The sequence below is a fragment of the Anarhichas minor genome, unplaced genomic scaffold, assembly GCF_050575085.1.
Source record: "Anarhichas minor isolate MPS153535 unplaced genomic scaffold, ASM5057508v1 ptg000009l, whole genome shotgun sequence".
Lineage (NCBI taxonomy): Eukaryota > Metazoa > Chordata > Actinopteri > Perciformes > Anarhichadidae > Anarhichas > Anarhichas minor.
The window spans coordinates 5,136,292-5,153,254 of NW_027466455.1; the positions used below are offsets into that span (position 1 = coordinate 5,136,292).

At 40.8% G+C, this 16,963-nt stretch overlaps 1 protein-coding gene across 8 annotated transcripts in view; it reads left to right on the forward strand.

Annotated features, from left to right (window-relative positions):
- camk2d1 (calcium/calmodulin-dependent protein kinase (CaM kinase) II delta 1) overlaps positions 1-16,963 on the forward strand; it is a 94,625-nt gene that overhangs the window by 27,010 nt on the left and 50,652 nt on the right. For all 8 annotated transcript variants that reach the window (XM_076087193.1, XM_076087196.1, XM_076087192.1 and 5 more), the window contains exon 3: positions 16,032-16,091. In XM_076087193.1, coding sequence (XP_075943308.1) covers positions 16,032-16,091 — 60 coding nt within the window. The remainder of the gene's footprint in view (positions 1-16,031; positions 16,092-16,963) is intronic.

The following is a 16,963-nucleotide window of genomic DNA, read 5'->3' on the forward strand; positions in this document are numbered from 1 at the left end:
GTTTAAAATAAAAACATGAATATATGAACCTGTGTGTTATTTGAATAGCTTAGTATTGAATGCACAATAAAGAGGTATTCATGGTACTAGGCCCAGTTTAATATAAAACACAATTTTATACAATATATATAGTCGGGGGTCCCTGCTCCATCTCTCTCTCAGTTTGGGGGTCCTTGGCCTGAAAAACGTTGAAGACCCCTGCTTTAAAGCATGTCAAGCGGCTGAAGGTTAAATTGGGATTACATCAACATCTGTTTCTGTAGAGGCCCTCAGGGAAGACCATGTCTGCTCAGGTTTGCCTCAAAAACATGTCATACTGCATTTGTAGTATTAAATAAACCTTTGCTGTGTTAAACAGTTATACATCTGCACAAGAAAGTCAATTAATTGACAGCCTGTCTGCAGTTTGTTGTGATGAGAGTGGAGCATATAAAATGGAGGGGGCTCAGAAAATCCCTCTCTCCTTCCTCTCAGGCTGAGTGCCCACTGAAGAGGGCCAACCTTTAAATCCCCCGTCCTTCCTCTAATCTGGAGCTGGAATAGAGCACGGCCCTGGTTCTGAGATAAAACAGACAAAAGGAGAATTTAAAGGTTCCTCTCCTGACACCAAAGTTCAGAACTAAGCCTGGCAATGAGGGTCAGGCAAGCAATAGCAACAGCATCAACAACGTGGTAAAATATTTGAATTACTACACAAATATCACCCCTAAACAGGGAACATTATTCACTTAAATTATTGACTGATACTGAAATTTTTCATTTCCCAGGAAGTTATCATGATTCCTGGGTTTTCTTGTGTTAAATGAGGTTTGGTTTTAAACTTAACACTGCAGAAATTCAATCGTAACATGGAATTTATTCAAAATGTGAGTTTTTTGTTATTTATTAATATGTATTAAGAAATAGGCATATCCTTTTAACAGTACCAGTGCTAATATACAGTGGTGGGCGTCAGGGCCAGCAAAGCCTTCTCTGCTGGCCTAAACAGAATCACAAAGTTATAGCTATTTTATAATTTAATAATTTTTCATAAATACACGACATGTATTCTAATAATTTTTCCCATTATCTTATTTTCTCATTGCACAGCTCCTGTCTTCCTCAGTTGCTCTGCTTCCAGTGCAGCTTGTTTTAAGTAGAGCTTTTATCCAATCAGATTTCACCTCTGTGTCTCTAGGTAAGAAGAGAGGCCCGATGCCCTCTAGGTAGACTTTGCAGATTAAAGTATATGGGGACGATATTGTTGATTGTCATAGTGTTCAACCAATCAGATTTTTTGTTTGACATGTTGGGCGTATTCTTTGACGTGCCAGAGCTACCGAGGTAGCCTACAAGTACGTCAGCATTAACGTGTAGCTGGCTCAGCAATAACGTGCGGCGTGATTGGTCAGTGGGCTAGCGTGACTGTTGTGACGCTGAAGCTAGCAAGCAGAACTTAGTAGTTAGTAATAACAGTTCAAGTTGAAACGTATGTAAGAAGTTATGACATTTTTAGCGTTTTGCTTGGTGTAGATTCTTTTTTTTTTTTTTTTTTACCTAGCTTTGTTTTTTAACACTCACTCGCTGAAGGAGGAGAAACAGATTTGGTGGCGGATTTGGTGGCAGAGTTACTGACAACGCCTTTCTGGAGAAGGACATTTCAGGAAAAGCTGGACATCGTAAGAAAGGGTCGGCAAACACAGCTCGCTGCAGGCCTGAACAGCTGTGTTTGTGTGGCGTCTCTTCCGTCTCTTCCTGTTTCCTTCACCTACATTCCCCTGGGTCCTAAGTCCCTTCATGTACAGCTTACACCCTCTATGTACCAACGTGCATTTATAACAAGTACCACACATATTACGGTAATCAGCGTTGCATATGTGTCTGACCAAAAAAGCAAAAAAGAAATTAAATTGTTTTTGTTTGTAATATGTATAATAAGCATATGATTTAGTTATCGCTACTGAGAATTTAACAAACGTAAAAAAATAAGAAAAAAACATGACTTAGATAGGTTTGCAGTTTTCAAGAAGTATATTTCAAATTGCATCTATTACACACATGAAGATAAAGTTGTGAACACCGGCTGAATATCTATTATCAGAATCATAGCTGTATTTTAACTGCTACTGTGTAAAGGGAATACTGCTGTTAAAAATAACCTTATTTGTTTAAAGTGTTTGCAAACCAAATGTTATTGGACGTTTGTTCATATTGCAGTACTTTTAAAATAAAAGTGCGCAATACACTACTTTTGAATTCATTATTGAATTTTGCGCATAACAATGCGATTAATCGCAAAAGAATCATGCAATTAAAAATTGTAATCGTTGCCCAGCACTAAAATATATGTGACTGGTTGTTGTGAGTTTGTTCTTGTCATTGTGTTAATTACATTGATTTTGACTATATGCATTTCCTGCCCTCTGCTTTAAAGGGACAGTTCACTACAAAATCCAAAATACACATTTTCCCCTTCCCTGTAGTGCTATTTATCAATATATACTGTTTTGGTGTGAGTTGCCTAGTTTTATCTACCGTAGAGATTTTTGTTTGACTCCAATATAATGGAACTGAATTGGTAGAGCGGATATACGGTCACTAAAAACATCTGTTTCTCGCAGGAATACGAATTTTTTTTTTTTCTTTTCATGATGAAATGCAAATCATACTGTGGTGGTTGTTAATACATTTGGCAGATGGCAAATCTGTATGCTCAGCATTTTGAAAGCTGTGAAATACCAAAAGTTAAGTCAAATCACAAGTGTAAAATTGTTAACTGATCATAATCTAAGTTCAAATGTTGCTAATGTAAGACTTTGTGAGGTTGTTAGGGTAATCTCTGGACAAAGTTTATTAGTTCAGATTGTGTCATTGATATTTCAGTTATCCCAAGAGAAATCTGTGGATGTCTGCTCCAACGAAAGACTTTGGTGTTGTATTGGCATACAAATCTATTTACATTTCTCAAAGAAATACTTAAAAATACTAGAAAAACAGGATTATATCTGTACTGCAACTCGGGTATCACATCGACACCAGTGTCAGAACATTTCAAACAATACCCAGTGCGATGAGCTGAAGGTGGATAACGTGACATAAATGTGTAATCATACTGCTACCTCTTGTGCATCCACATACTGTTTGCATGTCCGAGTCTTGTTGAGCATGTTGTTGATGGTATAAACAATGTGAAACCTGAAACCTGGCTGCAGTTTGAATTTGCCTGGCGCTATCTAGACTCATTTGAATGAGCAGATGAGGGGGAGGGAGACGGACAAAAATAGATGTTACTACAAACCAAATCCCCAAGGTCTTTGGCACATTTGCCAGAGGCATAAAGAAGCAGCCAAGCACAGAAATACAAAGTACGTACGGTAATTCTTATTTGTGGTAAAGACGTATGGCTTATGATCTTATCCAGAATGACTTTTGAATCCCTCTCTTTTAACTAGTGAGGTAATATTGATGTCCTTCATTTCAGTTTGTACGTTATCATTTGACAGGAACAAAAGGCACAACGTGAACATCTATAGCTATGCAGATGACCTCCCGCTACAAATTCCATCATCTCCAAATGATTTTATCTCCATTAATAAGGTAATGAAACCCAATCACGTTAAATCCTTTATCATAAGACTTTTTACAGCTGATGAAGGTGATACCGCAAGTGTAGTTTGTCCAGATAAAAAAAATGAATTCACTTGTCCCTCGTGCTGTTTAACAGGGCCCAGCGGGCAGATATGCCACACCACCAGAAACATGTCTAAATGCACAGTAGGGCGCAGATTCTAGACATTATTTTAAAAACATCTCAGTTCAGTTAGTAAGCCTTGTATATTGGCATAAGTAAAACCAATAGCCGATCACCCCTCTGCACAATTCTAGTAAAAGTATTGAGCCTTTGGTTCAAGCCTGCAGAAAAGGCCTGTAACCATTGCACACTCGACTGGTGGATTAACATACAGACAGAAGTGGTTGGCAGCCGAGCAGAACAGATGTATAGATGTCCATCTGTACACTGACAGTAAAGACAGGCTGGTAGCGCTTCGCTGGTTTCCAGCTGCCTCCGTATTCACTCCCTGAGAGCAGAACCAAAGAACTGTAAAGCGAGAACAGACCTGAATTGGGGGTTGTTGAGTTGCAACAAAGCAGGAACATTTTCTATAAACACTTTGCTTGGAAGGAAAGTGTTATAAACAGGTAGAGATGGAAAGAGTGTGTTTGGTCTCTGAGGCACCAGTAAGCATGAATCCATCCCCCTCTTTTTATTCACCCTGGTGGTATTAACTTTAAACCTGAGAGAAAACACCAGAAATCTAAAAGCTTCTCTGCTCTTCTCTCCTACTGACTCCTGACTTCTCATGCTGCCTTGTGTCTCTGCAAATTGTCCATCGCTTGTTCTGTCTTTTTAATTTGATGCAGCTCACACTCCCTTCTGTCGTCTTCCTCACAAGATGCCCTCTTATAACAACTGAATATATTCACTTCAAATTCTCTCTTTGTTTCTGCACCTGTCCTCTTTTACCCTTCTAGCTGTCACCCCTGATTTTCATCCCATTCTGTCTATTTATTTTTGGCTCGCACATAAACAGATCAATTCGCCTTTCACTCCTTTCTTCATCTGCCATCAAGAGCCACTCTCTTTCTTCTTCTGGACCCGTATGCAGGGCCCAAGGTATTTGAGGTGCCTCCACAATGCATTGGGCCAGGAGGCTGAACGTTTGGGAAAACCTCTCCCCATGTGCCAAGTTTGAAGCAAATAAGAGGAACTGTGATTTTCAGACAAATTTGCCACATGGACTGAAAAAGCCTAAGATGTATGTTTGTCCAATCATCATTTTCACACAAGTGAATCCATATGGTGATAGGATAGTACTGTCCAATCTCAGCCTCTTAGCCCAAGGCATTGTGGAGATATGACCCTATGCACTTGCCATACTTTGGGTCCTGCAATAATGTATTTGGAGTATACAAAGTCTGTCTACTTCCAATAACCCAAGGCTCAGGGTATTCCAAGTGGTGGCTATCTCTACATTGCCTTGGGCTGTAATACCTTAGTGGGCAGGTTCCTGGAGGCCCAGGTTTGTGACACACGGGGGCTCATAGGTCCAAATGTGATCTGGGAAATGACAATTTAATATATATATAGCTCATAACCCATAGAGTCTAGTAGAGGGCAGAGCCAGTTGTTAATTTCTAGTTGAGATTGCATGTCACACTTGAGCCTGACTGAGCTGGTAATGTCAGCAAGAATGTGTTTTTGTTAATGGCCAACTGAGCGTACCAGGTCCTCCTCTTCTCCCATGTTCATTTAGCTGAATTCAAACACCCAAGGTATGACCCTGGCAGAGTTTGTTTTGACAAAAAGTCACTTTGTTGTTTGTTACTTGATAACAGTATTTGTTATGTATTCATATAGATTTAGTTGTCTCTGCTTTGTCCCACATTTAGCTTGTAGTGCAGGATTTGTCCTGTAACCTTTCAATTATTAAAACACCAATTCCTCAGCCACTATTTAATTGGCTCATTGAGAAATAGTGCGTCACCCTTTCCACAAGGTAAATAATATCGTTACTCTCAAAGACGTACATTCATCAACAACTAAAGTGTGTTATTGTTGATCACATAGAGTCATTAACCTACTCAAGCCTTGATCGTGGGACAAACAGGAAATCGATGCAGTGACTGCTCAGTATGGAAGATGTATCGGTAAAACTGAAGCATTGTTCACCTTCTGTCAGTCACATCCATATGCTGATGACACAGGGTTGCTCCTTTACATCAATCCCCTGATCTTTGAAGTCTTGGGAACGGTTAATGTGGCCTAACCAAAATGCCAATATGCTTCTTTACTTTAACTAGCTGGACGTTTGAGTTTAGAGATTGGTTCAATCTTTGTGCTGTAGCATTTCAATGGTTAATGTAAGATTTCAGTACACAACTGTCTTACTTCTCAGCTTAAAGCACAACACATTATATCTAGTGGTGTCTTTGCGAAGGCCATGGCAACATTCTGCTTTTGAGTTGTCTTAATGTGTTTGACAGAAAGAACTCAGAGGTCATTTAACTGAAGAAAGAGTGTTGCTACGAGACCGAAGGGAAGTCTTACAGGATGGTACTTTCCTGCAAAATGTTTCAGGATGCAGTGAAATAATTGTAATTATCTTAATAACCTATTTTTGTAACGCTTTTCAAAATGTTCTTCCATTATGCACTTACAACAACTAAAAATTAGCAAAAGGCTTACTTGATACAACAACACACTCGGTGCTCCTTTTACTGTAGGGCTTTCCTCCACCAAAGAAATTCTTCGTCGACTAACATTCATACAGTTTTCTAGATTCATTTATAAGTTGATTTGAGAGAGATCTGTAAAACTGAGTTTCTCTACACAAAATCACCACTTTAAGTCTTTTGTTTACCAGAGATGTGTTCTTAAGTTTTTTAGAAATAAGTCATTCGGCATGAAAATGTAACAGTTTAGGAGAGCAGGCAGCAGGGGAAGGACCCAAATGTAGATGAGGACAGGCAGACTGGTGCAGTTCAATAACTTATTACAAAAAAGGATTACAGTCAGTGAATCCAAAGGCAGTCAGGTACCAGCAGGCGGGTAGATAACAGAAGAACAGGTAGCAGATAAATAAAGTCCAAACAGCAATGATGACCAATCGACAAAGAACACGGAAGAGGTGGGATAAACTAACAAGGGAAGTGAGAACAGATGAGGGAACAAACCGGTGATTGATTAACAAGTTGTGATTTGCTCTGCATGTACATTTAACTGCCACTACCCTCCGCTTCAAAGCAATGGGAGCATGATGTGAAGTACTAGTTTGCACATTTGCAATACTGAGTACCGGAATCCAGCATTTTAGGATGTATTGGAGGCATTTCTGATACTGGTATTGGAACAATTCCATTTATCCACCAGTCCTCTGAATATAATAATGTTGTCCATAGGTCTGCTAGAATGAACTTGATAATGACAGTTGCCACTCAGTCATTACTTAATCTAAGCGTCTTTTCATCCAAAGCACGTCTGCTGCTCTTCATCAAAAAAGTTCATCACAGCTGAGCGATGAATGCGATGAGTGACTGAGTGTGTAACGCACGTCAGGAGGCTTGACTGTCACATTTAGGATTATGACGGATGTCACACTGACTGCTCATGACGCCGTCTGAATGTCTGGCTGGCGGTGATAGCAGGCAGCACGCTGACAGCAGTCTCCCTTGGCGGTGCCACCTGCCGGCCCACACGCTGACATGTCCTATCACCTCCCTCCACAGCTTCCATACTGTGGGTGGAAAGTGTGCCTGGGGTGGGTACAGTGAAAGCCGCTCGGTCAGAGAACATGGAGGTTAGCATGCTGTAGTCTGACGGGGTGTTTTTGCTGACAGGGCTTCATGTCCACTGACAGGTTCCCTTTCTGCTTCACAGCGCTGTAATCACAACTGTGTCTATCAAAATGAGTGTAGCCACTGATGGATGATCATGATCACTTTTGGTCTCGCTCTGGACTTCTTTACTTGCAGACTTTCATTTACAGACTGAAAGTTATAATATATATTTTTTCATTATTGCCAACCCCGGTTTTAGCGATGGCATGGTGAACTTGGTCGGCCAGTCGGTTGTTTATCACACAAAATTGTGTTTTGAATTATTAATGTGTGGAATACAATCTATTGCTTTCGTGACATGTTTTTCGTACAAAGTAGACAAGCACCATAATCTTACAGTCATTAATCACATTCACAACCCACAAACATCATTATATGCCACTGAATGTGTATTCTCTTGTTGTCGTTGTAATGTGTAGCTGTGCTCAGCCCCTCAGTTCTGTCTGATCTCTTTTTTTGATTCTCGTCACCTCTTTCCAAGCACACACACTCTGAATGTTAGTCACACCTGCTCTTTGCTCTTGCCCATGGCAGCATCAGTATCCCCACTGTGTGTGTCTGTGTGTGTAGGTTATTTTTAACCTCTTACATATCACATCAGCCACACACATCTGTTTTTTTGTTGTTGTTTGGCTTCACTTATGATGTCTACACTGATATCTTTCAGATAACTTAAGTATTAACGGGCAAACAGAGAGATGTGAAAGATGAGGCTCAAATAGTTTCTGTCTCCCACACAAACCTACAGTACAGAGTTCCCATTCAGAGAAAGCCGACTGCTTCTTTTTATGCCTCCACTCCAGCAGCAGCGGTGTCCAGGAGAGGCATTACAAAATGTTTTCGTGGGTAACTCTGACCCTCACAGCAGCCAACTGCTACTAAATGCTTAGGATGTGTTACATGCAGAGGTCAAAGTTCATGTATGTATGTATGTTGTATGTATGTACAGGTATATGACATAATGTCCGTACATCTGTCCGTCCTGTTCTCTTGAACGCGATATCTCAGGAACGCCTGAAATCAATTTCTTCAAATTTGGCACAAACGCCCACTTGGACTTAAGGATGAACTGAAGACATTTTGGTGGTTAAAGGTCACTGACCTCACATGTCGTGTTTTTGGCAAAAACACAAGAATTCCCATCCTAATTATGACAATTTCCCACAAATGTGTAATAGTATAAAATGATGAAGTAATGACATCTTTGACAGAAATTAATGTAAACTGTAACTGGTTGGCAGAAGCATACAGCCGTGAGGTGGTAATTCAAATTTAGATATTAAGTCACATTTTAGGGTTTTTATTGCAGAACTTTTCACCCCCTGGTACCCCATGTTACTTTTTTTGGCGACATAAACTGTGTGATGGAGTTTAGTGGTCTCTGAGGTCATGCTGTAACTAAGGCCAGGCTTTGGCTGGAATATCCTCTGGCTGAAAGTGGGCCAGAGAGAGGTGTGTGTGTGTGTGTGTGTGTGTGTGTGTGTGTGTGTGTGTGTGTGTGTGTGTGTGTGTGTGTGTGTGTGTGTGTGTGTGTGTGTGTGTGTGTGTGTGTGTGTGTGTGTGTGTGTGTGTGTGTGTGTGTGTGTGTGTGTGTGTGTGTGTGTGTGTGTGTGTGTGTGTGTGTTGCAGTACAGAAGGATTGGCCTGGGGAAGCCCAGACTGAGATGTTGGACCAGCATATGGTCCATATTCTAAGCAGTGCAGACGGATACACTGAGGAGAGACGGGAGCTCTGGGTGGACGGAGACCTGGACAGTAATTGGTGTGGATAGAAATGTCACCTGTACAAATAAGAAAACCTTTCATTATATATTCTTTTGGTGTGGAGGGGTTAAGCTGGTACATTTAATTAACATATATATTAACATATACTTTCAGGCTCTCTATGATCAGTGGTATGAGATAAACTAACAGTAAAGTGGGGAGCAGAGCAGAGAGCTGAGGTTTATGGCACCAATGAGAACCATGAAGCAGGAGAAGACATTTTAAAAGCACAGCAAAGAGTGATAATGGCAAGAATCCCTGATCGGAAAAGTTTGAGTCCCTTCCAGGTGGTTCAGGAGCTTCTGCAAACTTTCTTAAATAATTCAGTCTTTTGTGTTCCTTTTGTAGTCTCAACACTATCACTACGCACAATCAGCCCCAAAGGCATTCTCGGCTCTTCACTTTTGAAGAATGGAAAAAAAAAAACATATATTTCCAATGTCTGCGTGAAGTGGGTGTGGTTGTCAGATTGAAGGTTCCAACATTTGACATCTGACAAGCCCTTCATTTGAAGTATACTTATCTATCTAGCACTTCTGCATAGTTTATATTTGTTTCCCCCATAAACTCATTCCAACACAAAGCTATAATTCCACGGACCACGTGTAGAAACTTAAAGCGCAAAACATGACAAGAGTGCCGTTCTTCCAGTGCAATCTGACCTAAAATATCTTGAATGAAAGTCTAAAGGTATACAAAGTCACTTTCAGCATGGTTGTGTCACTCTTGTTTTCTTCTGTAACAATACTATTATCTATGAATTTTTTTTGAAAATTAATCACCAAAAGGCTTCACTGATATATTACAGTTAAAACGCTTGCTCATCTTCAGTGTTAGCCACCTGGTGTTCTGAGTCAGATTCATGTCCTTGTTGAACTTGAATATTAAGATCTGATATGCAAGCTTTCTATGCTTAGGTTTTCCACTTGTAGGCGGCTAGGGCTCAGGAGGTAGAGCGGCCGTCCACTCATCGGAAGGCCGTGTTTTGATCCCTGGCCCCTGCAGTCTACCTGTCAAAGTGTCCTTGGTAGGTTTGGGGATCACGGAGTAACTCACAATACGATACTATCACGATACAGCAATTTTACAATACTTAAAACATTGCAAGAAATTATTCTACGATACATCGCAATCTCAGCAATATTAGAAGAACAAAGTTGTCAGGTTCACAGAATTAGACAACTGAGATTTTAAAAAGACAATGTACAACAAAGTGCATAGTCTTAGCTTAGTGCCGATTTAATGCACACACACACACACACACACACACACACACACAGACTGCAACTTGTCCATGTTCTTATGTGCCGTCATTCTTTTGTAAAAAGCCATAAACTGGCAACGGGCCAAACTGCCAGAAAGCAGAACAGTTCTGTGGTTTAAATGTTTAAAGGAAGGATGCAACTATGCCTATACATCTCCTTCAAAACAGCTGTTTATTCAAGTTTTTTAAGTTGAACCACAAATACAGATTACATTTGAACGCATCATGATAACGTCATAATATTTTGTCCCACCCATAGTCCTTGAAAAAGATACTGAACCCCAAATTGATCCTGATGGCTGAGCCATCGGTGAGAGTGTGTGAACAGGTGGCACCTTGTATGGAAGCCTCTGTCACCAATGAATGAGTGTGTGTGAATGGGTGAATGCTGGCTTGTGTTGCGAAGCGTCACTAAGACAAGAGACCTGTATATCAATGCAGTCCATTCACCATTCCCCTAAACGCCAGCAGTCGGATACTAAAAAAGTGGCACCAGGATAAATGAGCAGAAACTGATGAAGTGAATGAACGAGTGGTCATTACACAAACCTCACTGCTGACTCAAAGTCTCCAGTGACTCAATGTGCTTCCAGCTAAACGCATGGCACAGCCACTCTCCATGTTGTGAACATACAGTTGAGGCATCTGGTAAGTGTGTTCTCTCCTTTTGACCTCAGCTTGACTCCTTTCCCTCTCTTCATCAGTGTATGCACAGACAACACACACATGCAGGTGCATGCACACATCCTACATAGCTACAGCTAATTGCATTTTGACATGGCCCTCTTATTATTACAATGATTCTAATTACACCCACAGCAGAGTCTCCAGTGCAACTGCAACCCCAGCAGTGAATGATGCCTTGAGGCTAATAATGAGCGTTGTCAGCTCATGCATCAGAATAGAACTGTGAAACGGACCGACTAACCCTCTGTGGGGCTGCACAATGAGGATTGGCACATTGTCAGTAAAAATCTTGTTTACATCCCTCAAGTTATTATCGTATTCATGAGCCGGTGTGCTCAGGTCTGTCTAAGGATGTGTGTTTGGGCTCCCTGCCAGCCTCAGAGGAAATGAGGATCAGTAGAGCGCTGCTGGAAAGAGTTTTGTGATGGCATATCTCGTGTTGCTACTCAAGGACAGTTAGAGAGGGAGTTTATAGTTTCTTTGGATTCTCCACCTCCAAGAATCCTTATTATATTCTCAAGTCTTTATTTCTTATTGTCTTTCTGCAAGAAAGTAATATATATTTTTCCCTGCACGCTTCCCAAGTCTGGAACATGCTTTTCAGGGGTGTACGTTAGATACACTGGACAGGGTTGATTAGAAGTCAGAGTGTTGGTTCTTTTTTAATTGTTCAAATGTAAAAATATTTTCTATTTTCCGATCCAAAGCTCAAGACAGAAAGGTTGTTCATTGTGCATGAAGCATTGCTCACTTCTTCTGTGAGCCTCTAAATCAGAGGAAAGTAGTCCGGTATGGTCCAGTCCTCTGTACCACTCAAAGACTCAGTGGCGGTTTGCAGTACAGGGATTTCTTTGTTTGTTTATTCGTCGGTACATGACTTACAGTATGTTATACTTGAATCGAAATTGTGAGATCAGGCATTTGTGCTGCATTCATGTAGTTTCAGATTAATCGGAAAAATGTGTTCCCAACTTGGAAAAATTGGAACAAAAACTCAAAAACAGCTAACGGGTTGTTTTAAGCAATAAAATAAAACGGCGTCCATGTAGTTTCCAGATTCAAACTTGTTCATGAACACAAAGTCCGAAGAACGACTTCCCATCCTGGGAAATGGGACCATCCGACGAGCACCTGAATTGTCTGTGCTATCCAAATGACGAGTGCCATTCTAGTTTTCTTATAAATTGGCTTTAAATTGTTCCTGTGTGTTTGTGTCCAGCACAGACATACAGGTTTTTAATCTGTGCTCGCTGCCTTTCCAACACTGTGTTGTTTGTCTACTGCTGTCAAACGGTTTCACGTTTCCTCCAAATACCCCTCAGTTTTAAATTTGTTCTCCGGTCCAGAAAAGTGACCCTCGATCATTATTGAACAGCAACAGTGCTTGCATTTGGGCTGTGATTAAACTGTGATTTGTCTGTTCATAGTGTGTTCAGCTGATATACTGTGATCCAATCAAATGGTGTTTACCCTACACCAGGGTTATTCAAGTAAGAACACACTATGAAAAGACAAATCACAGTTTAAATCACATTTTTCTCATCTTCTAAAAAGAGAAATTAGTGAGCATGGACTTTATCTGTGATTAATAAACACTTGTTTCAGCTCTATTCTCCTTGTCAGCATCATTGTTGGACAATGGATTAATGTAATTGAATTCCAGCCATACTGGGCTTTTGCATTTAAAGTCTGTATCTTCATTTCAGGAGTGAATGGGTAATATTGCTCCATAATTCACCTTAAAAAGTCTATCCAGTCTTGTTTAAAGATCCTGGACTCTCTGGCCATTCGTCTCCTTTTAGAGATCGTACTGTTATTTAACTTTTTCAACACACATGACGAATGTCCTGCTCTGCCATCTCTTTCCTCGTTTCTCCCCCTTGTGTCACGGTGTGTATACATCTCATCTCACTCCAGTCACGAAACTTGTGAGAATAGCCATATTTGATTGGCTGAGCTGCATCACGTGATGTGATTCACAACGCATTGGTTGGTGCGTTTCCTGCACCGCTGAACAAGTGCCGTAAATGCTGAAAAAGCTGCGCCGGTTAAAATAGAAGTGCTCCGTCAAAATTTTATAATTCTCATTAGGTCCTGGGTCCAGATACAACGGCGTCTGGGTCTGGATCCGGACCGCGGTCCGCCAGTTGGAGACCCCTGCCCTACACCAACCTTCTATACCTATTGTGACGATTTTAGAAGCAACACACCTGGTAATATTCAAGCTTGTTATGGGCTGCATTTATGAAGATGTTCTACAACCTAAAAGCATGAAAGACAGTTAGAATAGGTGGCAGGCGATCCCAGCAGTGTAGTCGCTTTGATGAGGTCATCATCAATCATTTCAGCTCTTACTATTGTACCGGCTGATAACGTGACCCAAAGGTTAACATGCAAACATGTTACCATATAGCACCCAGTATGGCACACATCAGTGGGTGGACCAAAGAGGAATATGTGATGGTCCACATGGTATACAGTGTCAAACAGCACTTCAATATAACAGTATTAACATGGAGCAGCTGCCGGAACTCGTTCTCACACATCCTGTCTTCTCCCCATCTGATGATGCTTTTTCTGCATTCCTGTTGACTCTATGCGGGTCTTTGGCTCAGTCTGCTGGAGCGAGCATCTTAAGGTGAGAGCCAGGAAGTGTGAAGGGAGATGTTGCCAGGGGGAATAAGGAAAGGAAACACATTAGGATGTGTGTGTAGGCAGTGTGGCGGCGGCGGGGCTGCTTTTAACAGTTTTTCTTTCTTTTTTTGTATCACATTCACTCTCTTGGTCTCCTGGCACCAAACTCCATTACTCACCTATTACTTTAATGACATCAGGTGAAATTGGTGAGGAAGGACGTATCTCTTCTCATACTTACTTAGTGCTCAAAGGTCAGTAGCTTGGAAGAAGGGTTCCTCCCTCTAATGTTAGGGCAGCCTGACAATATGTTTGCTCTGTGATGAGTAATATGTGTGTGGGAAAGAAGCATCATGCTACGTCTTTACTCTTTGTACTATGGTGAATTGGAGAGGTCCGTGGTGGGACACCATGGTCTGGCCTAGAAGCTAAGACCACATATTGTGAATACATAGACAGTGCACCTGTGTGTACATTTAATGCTTCAAGTTTCCTCAGAATGTCCCGACGTGACCTGAACCTTAAACTTGACCAATGAAAGCAGCATATTCAGGCTTATCAATTGATAAAATCTGATTATTATTACATATAATACACAGCTGTAATAGTTAGTGTTCAGTACTAAAGGAACTACAGAAAGTGAAGTTGGAGAACAGCACATGTCTCAGTTGGCCTAAATGAGTACTATGAAACTGGAACAATCCAAGTTTTGGTCTTATTTTGGTCTAACTATAGTAAAAGCTACATTTCGTTCTCTGTCAAGTAGCTCTAAATCTTACATAAACATACAGTGAAGCAAAGTAAGGAGATTAAAGGGAGCATGGCCAGGAAAAGACCAGTTGCCGGCGGTTGCAGTGCGGCTGGAGATGGTGAGTGAGCGCCACTCATGCTGTAAATCCTGTTATGTCACAGATTAGCAGCGGGTGGAGAAGATGCTGTGGAGACGGGGAGAGGAGGAGACGGCCCCTGTAAAAGCACATCCCATTGGTCTGAGTAGGATTATAGACTTGTAAAGCGAGGTGCTATTGGAGAATGTGTGATCACATCTGGCTAAACTAAAATGAGATTGCAAGGGAGCAGTAGCCCGTCTCATTGGTGCTGGTTCAGATTACACTCATGGCTATTTGGAGAGGCACATTTTATATTCATATAGCAGCATTTTGAATGGTTTATGATTTGTCAAGTCAGTTCCCCAGTTCCTACTTGGTGCAGATAATGCACTAATATGAACATGTAATTCTATTTACAGTTTACTGACAATGTAGTTGTTGAAATAGCCAACATTATATGTCAAAGTGGTGAACTTTGCATCGGAATCAGGAGCTACATCCTCTTTAACAGATGCAGTTTTAAACACAGGAAACAAAAGCAGTGTAAGTAACCCTGCTCCCATCATTAGCACTGCTCCCTCTGGTTGATACATTGCAGAAAATTAATTGTCAAACATTTGATGGTTGATGGAAAGCAAGAAGTTGGAACTCTGATTTTCAAAGTAAAGAGTGAACTTCATATCGAGACTGTTGCAGTCATTCATTTATTCATTTTCATTTATTTAGTTACATTGAGTGCTTGAGTTTAGGACTGAAACGAATGCAAATGATGGCTTTCCTTTTTGATGGTTCTTTTTCCGGAAGATTTTGGGACGGGGGGGAAACAAGTTTGACTGGAGCCTTAAAACCCAGAATGTAATATGGCAATTAAATGCACTACATGGGTAGAGTTTTGAGGGATAACATTAGTGTATGCTGTTTAAGCAATTCAAATGTTTTTTTTTGTTATTGAAATAAATTAGGTGTTCCTCCTTAATAAAGCAAAAGTATTTTTGTTGCTTTCATTGTCACATGACGTCTCTTCTACATCTGGTTCTCCCTCATGTTAACTCACAGATGCATTGGCCTCTGCCCTATTGGTGAATTGGCAATGATCCCTTCTAAAACCCACTTTTTTGGAGTTAGGGAGTGTTTACAAACTACTGTATTCTTGGTGATGAGCTTGGACTTGCTGTTCCTCTTTGAAAGCACTTAGTCTTTGTTTAGCTGAATATACGCTGCATAGTAGATATGTTTCTGACTTTATAGTTTGACTAGATAACACAGTCTTAGCAGGAGTACTCTGGATATGCCAGGGTTTTCCTCGCGTCCGTCTCTTGGTGACAGTACACAGTAATGACTTTTACTGCACATTTGTTGTGGAGGTAAAGGTGGGTGGTGTTTCATATGTGGAATCTCTGTAGAGAGGTTTGAAGAATGTGAGGAGGCCTCAGCAGACGCATGATAACAGATATGTTGTCTTTTTGTCTCCACAGATCACCAGAAGTTGGAGCGCGAGGCCAGGATCTGCCGCCTGCTCAAGCATGCCAACATCGGTACTCCCATTATATTTACTGTCTGTCTTTCTGTCCTCCCTATGCTGCCATAAGGAGAGTTATGTTTAGTATATATCCAAGTGTTTCAAAGCATACAAAGGTTAGCCCTGAAGATGGTTTCGTAGATGTATAGAACATCTATTAAAAATGTATGCTGTGCGCTGAAATGACATATTCATCATTTGTGCTTTTGATAACATACTATTCACTAGGAAGCTAGAGGTTGTGCTCCTCCACGTCTTCTTGTGTATATATTGACCCTTTAATCATCAACCATATTTAGAAGTACACATTCTGCTTATACACACACACCCATTTTGTCATGTTCGGGGACATTGCAATGTCTCTTCAAGTTAATTTTGTTAATACATTCCCAAATCAAAAATTTGTCTTAACGATTTACAATCTGATCAAGATGTGACACCTTCTAGGCCTTCGAGATAGAGCTCCCTTCAGATAGGGAAGAACATTTAACAAGGGGGAAAAATAACCTAAAGAAATGGATCCTTGACCCTAAGGACATTTTCCAAACTAATTCAGATCTGTGTGGAAAACAAACTGGGCCAGCCTGGTGATGCAGCGAGGCTGGCCAACACAGAGGCAGCCAGCAATTTGACATCATCTGTCCAGGTGCTGCATCGACCAATCAAATAAATAAATTTGGCAGTGGCGGGCCGTCAGGGCCTGCAAGGCCTTCTCTGCTGGCCTAAACAGAATCACAAAGCTATATCTATTTTATAATTTTATAATTTTTCTTAAATACACTATGTATTATAATTTATAAAAATATTTTTCCCATTATCTTATCTTCTCATTGCACAGCTACTGTCTTCCTCAGTTGCTCTGCTTCCAGTGCAGCTTGTTTTAAGTAG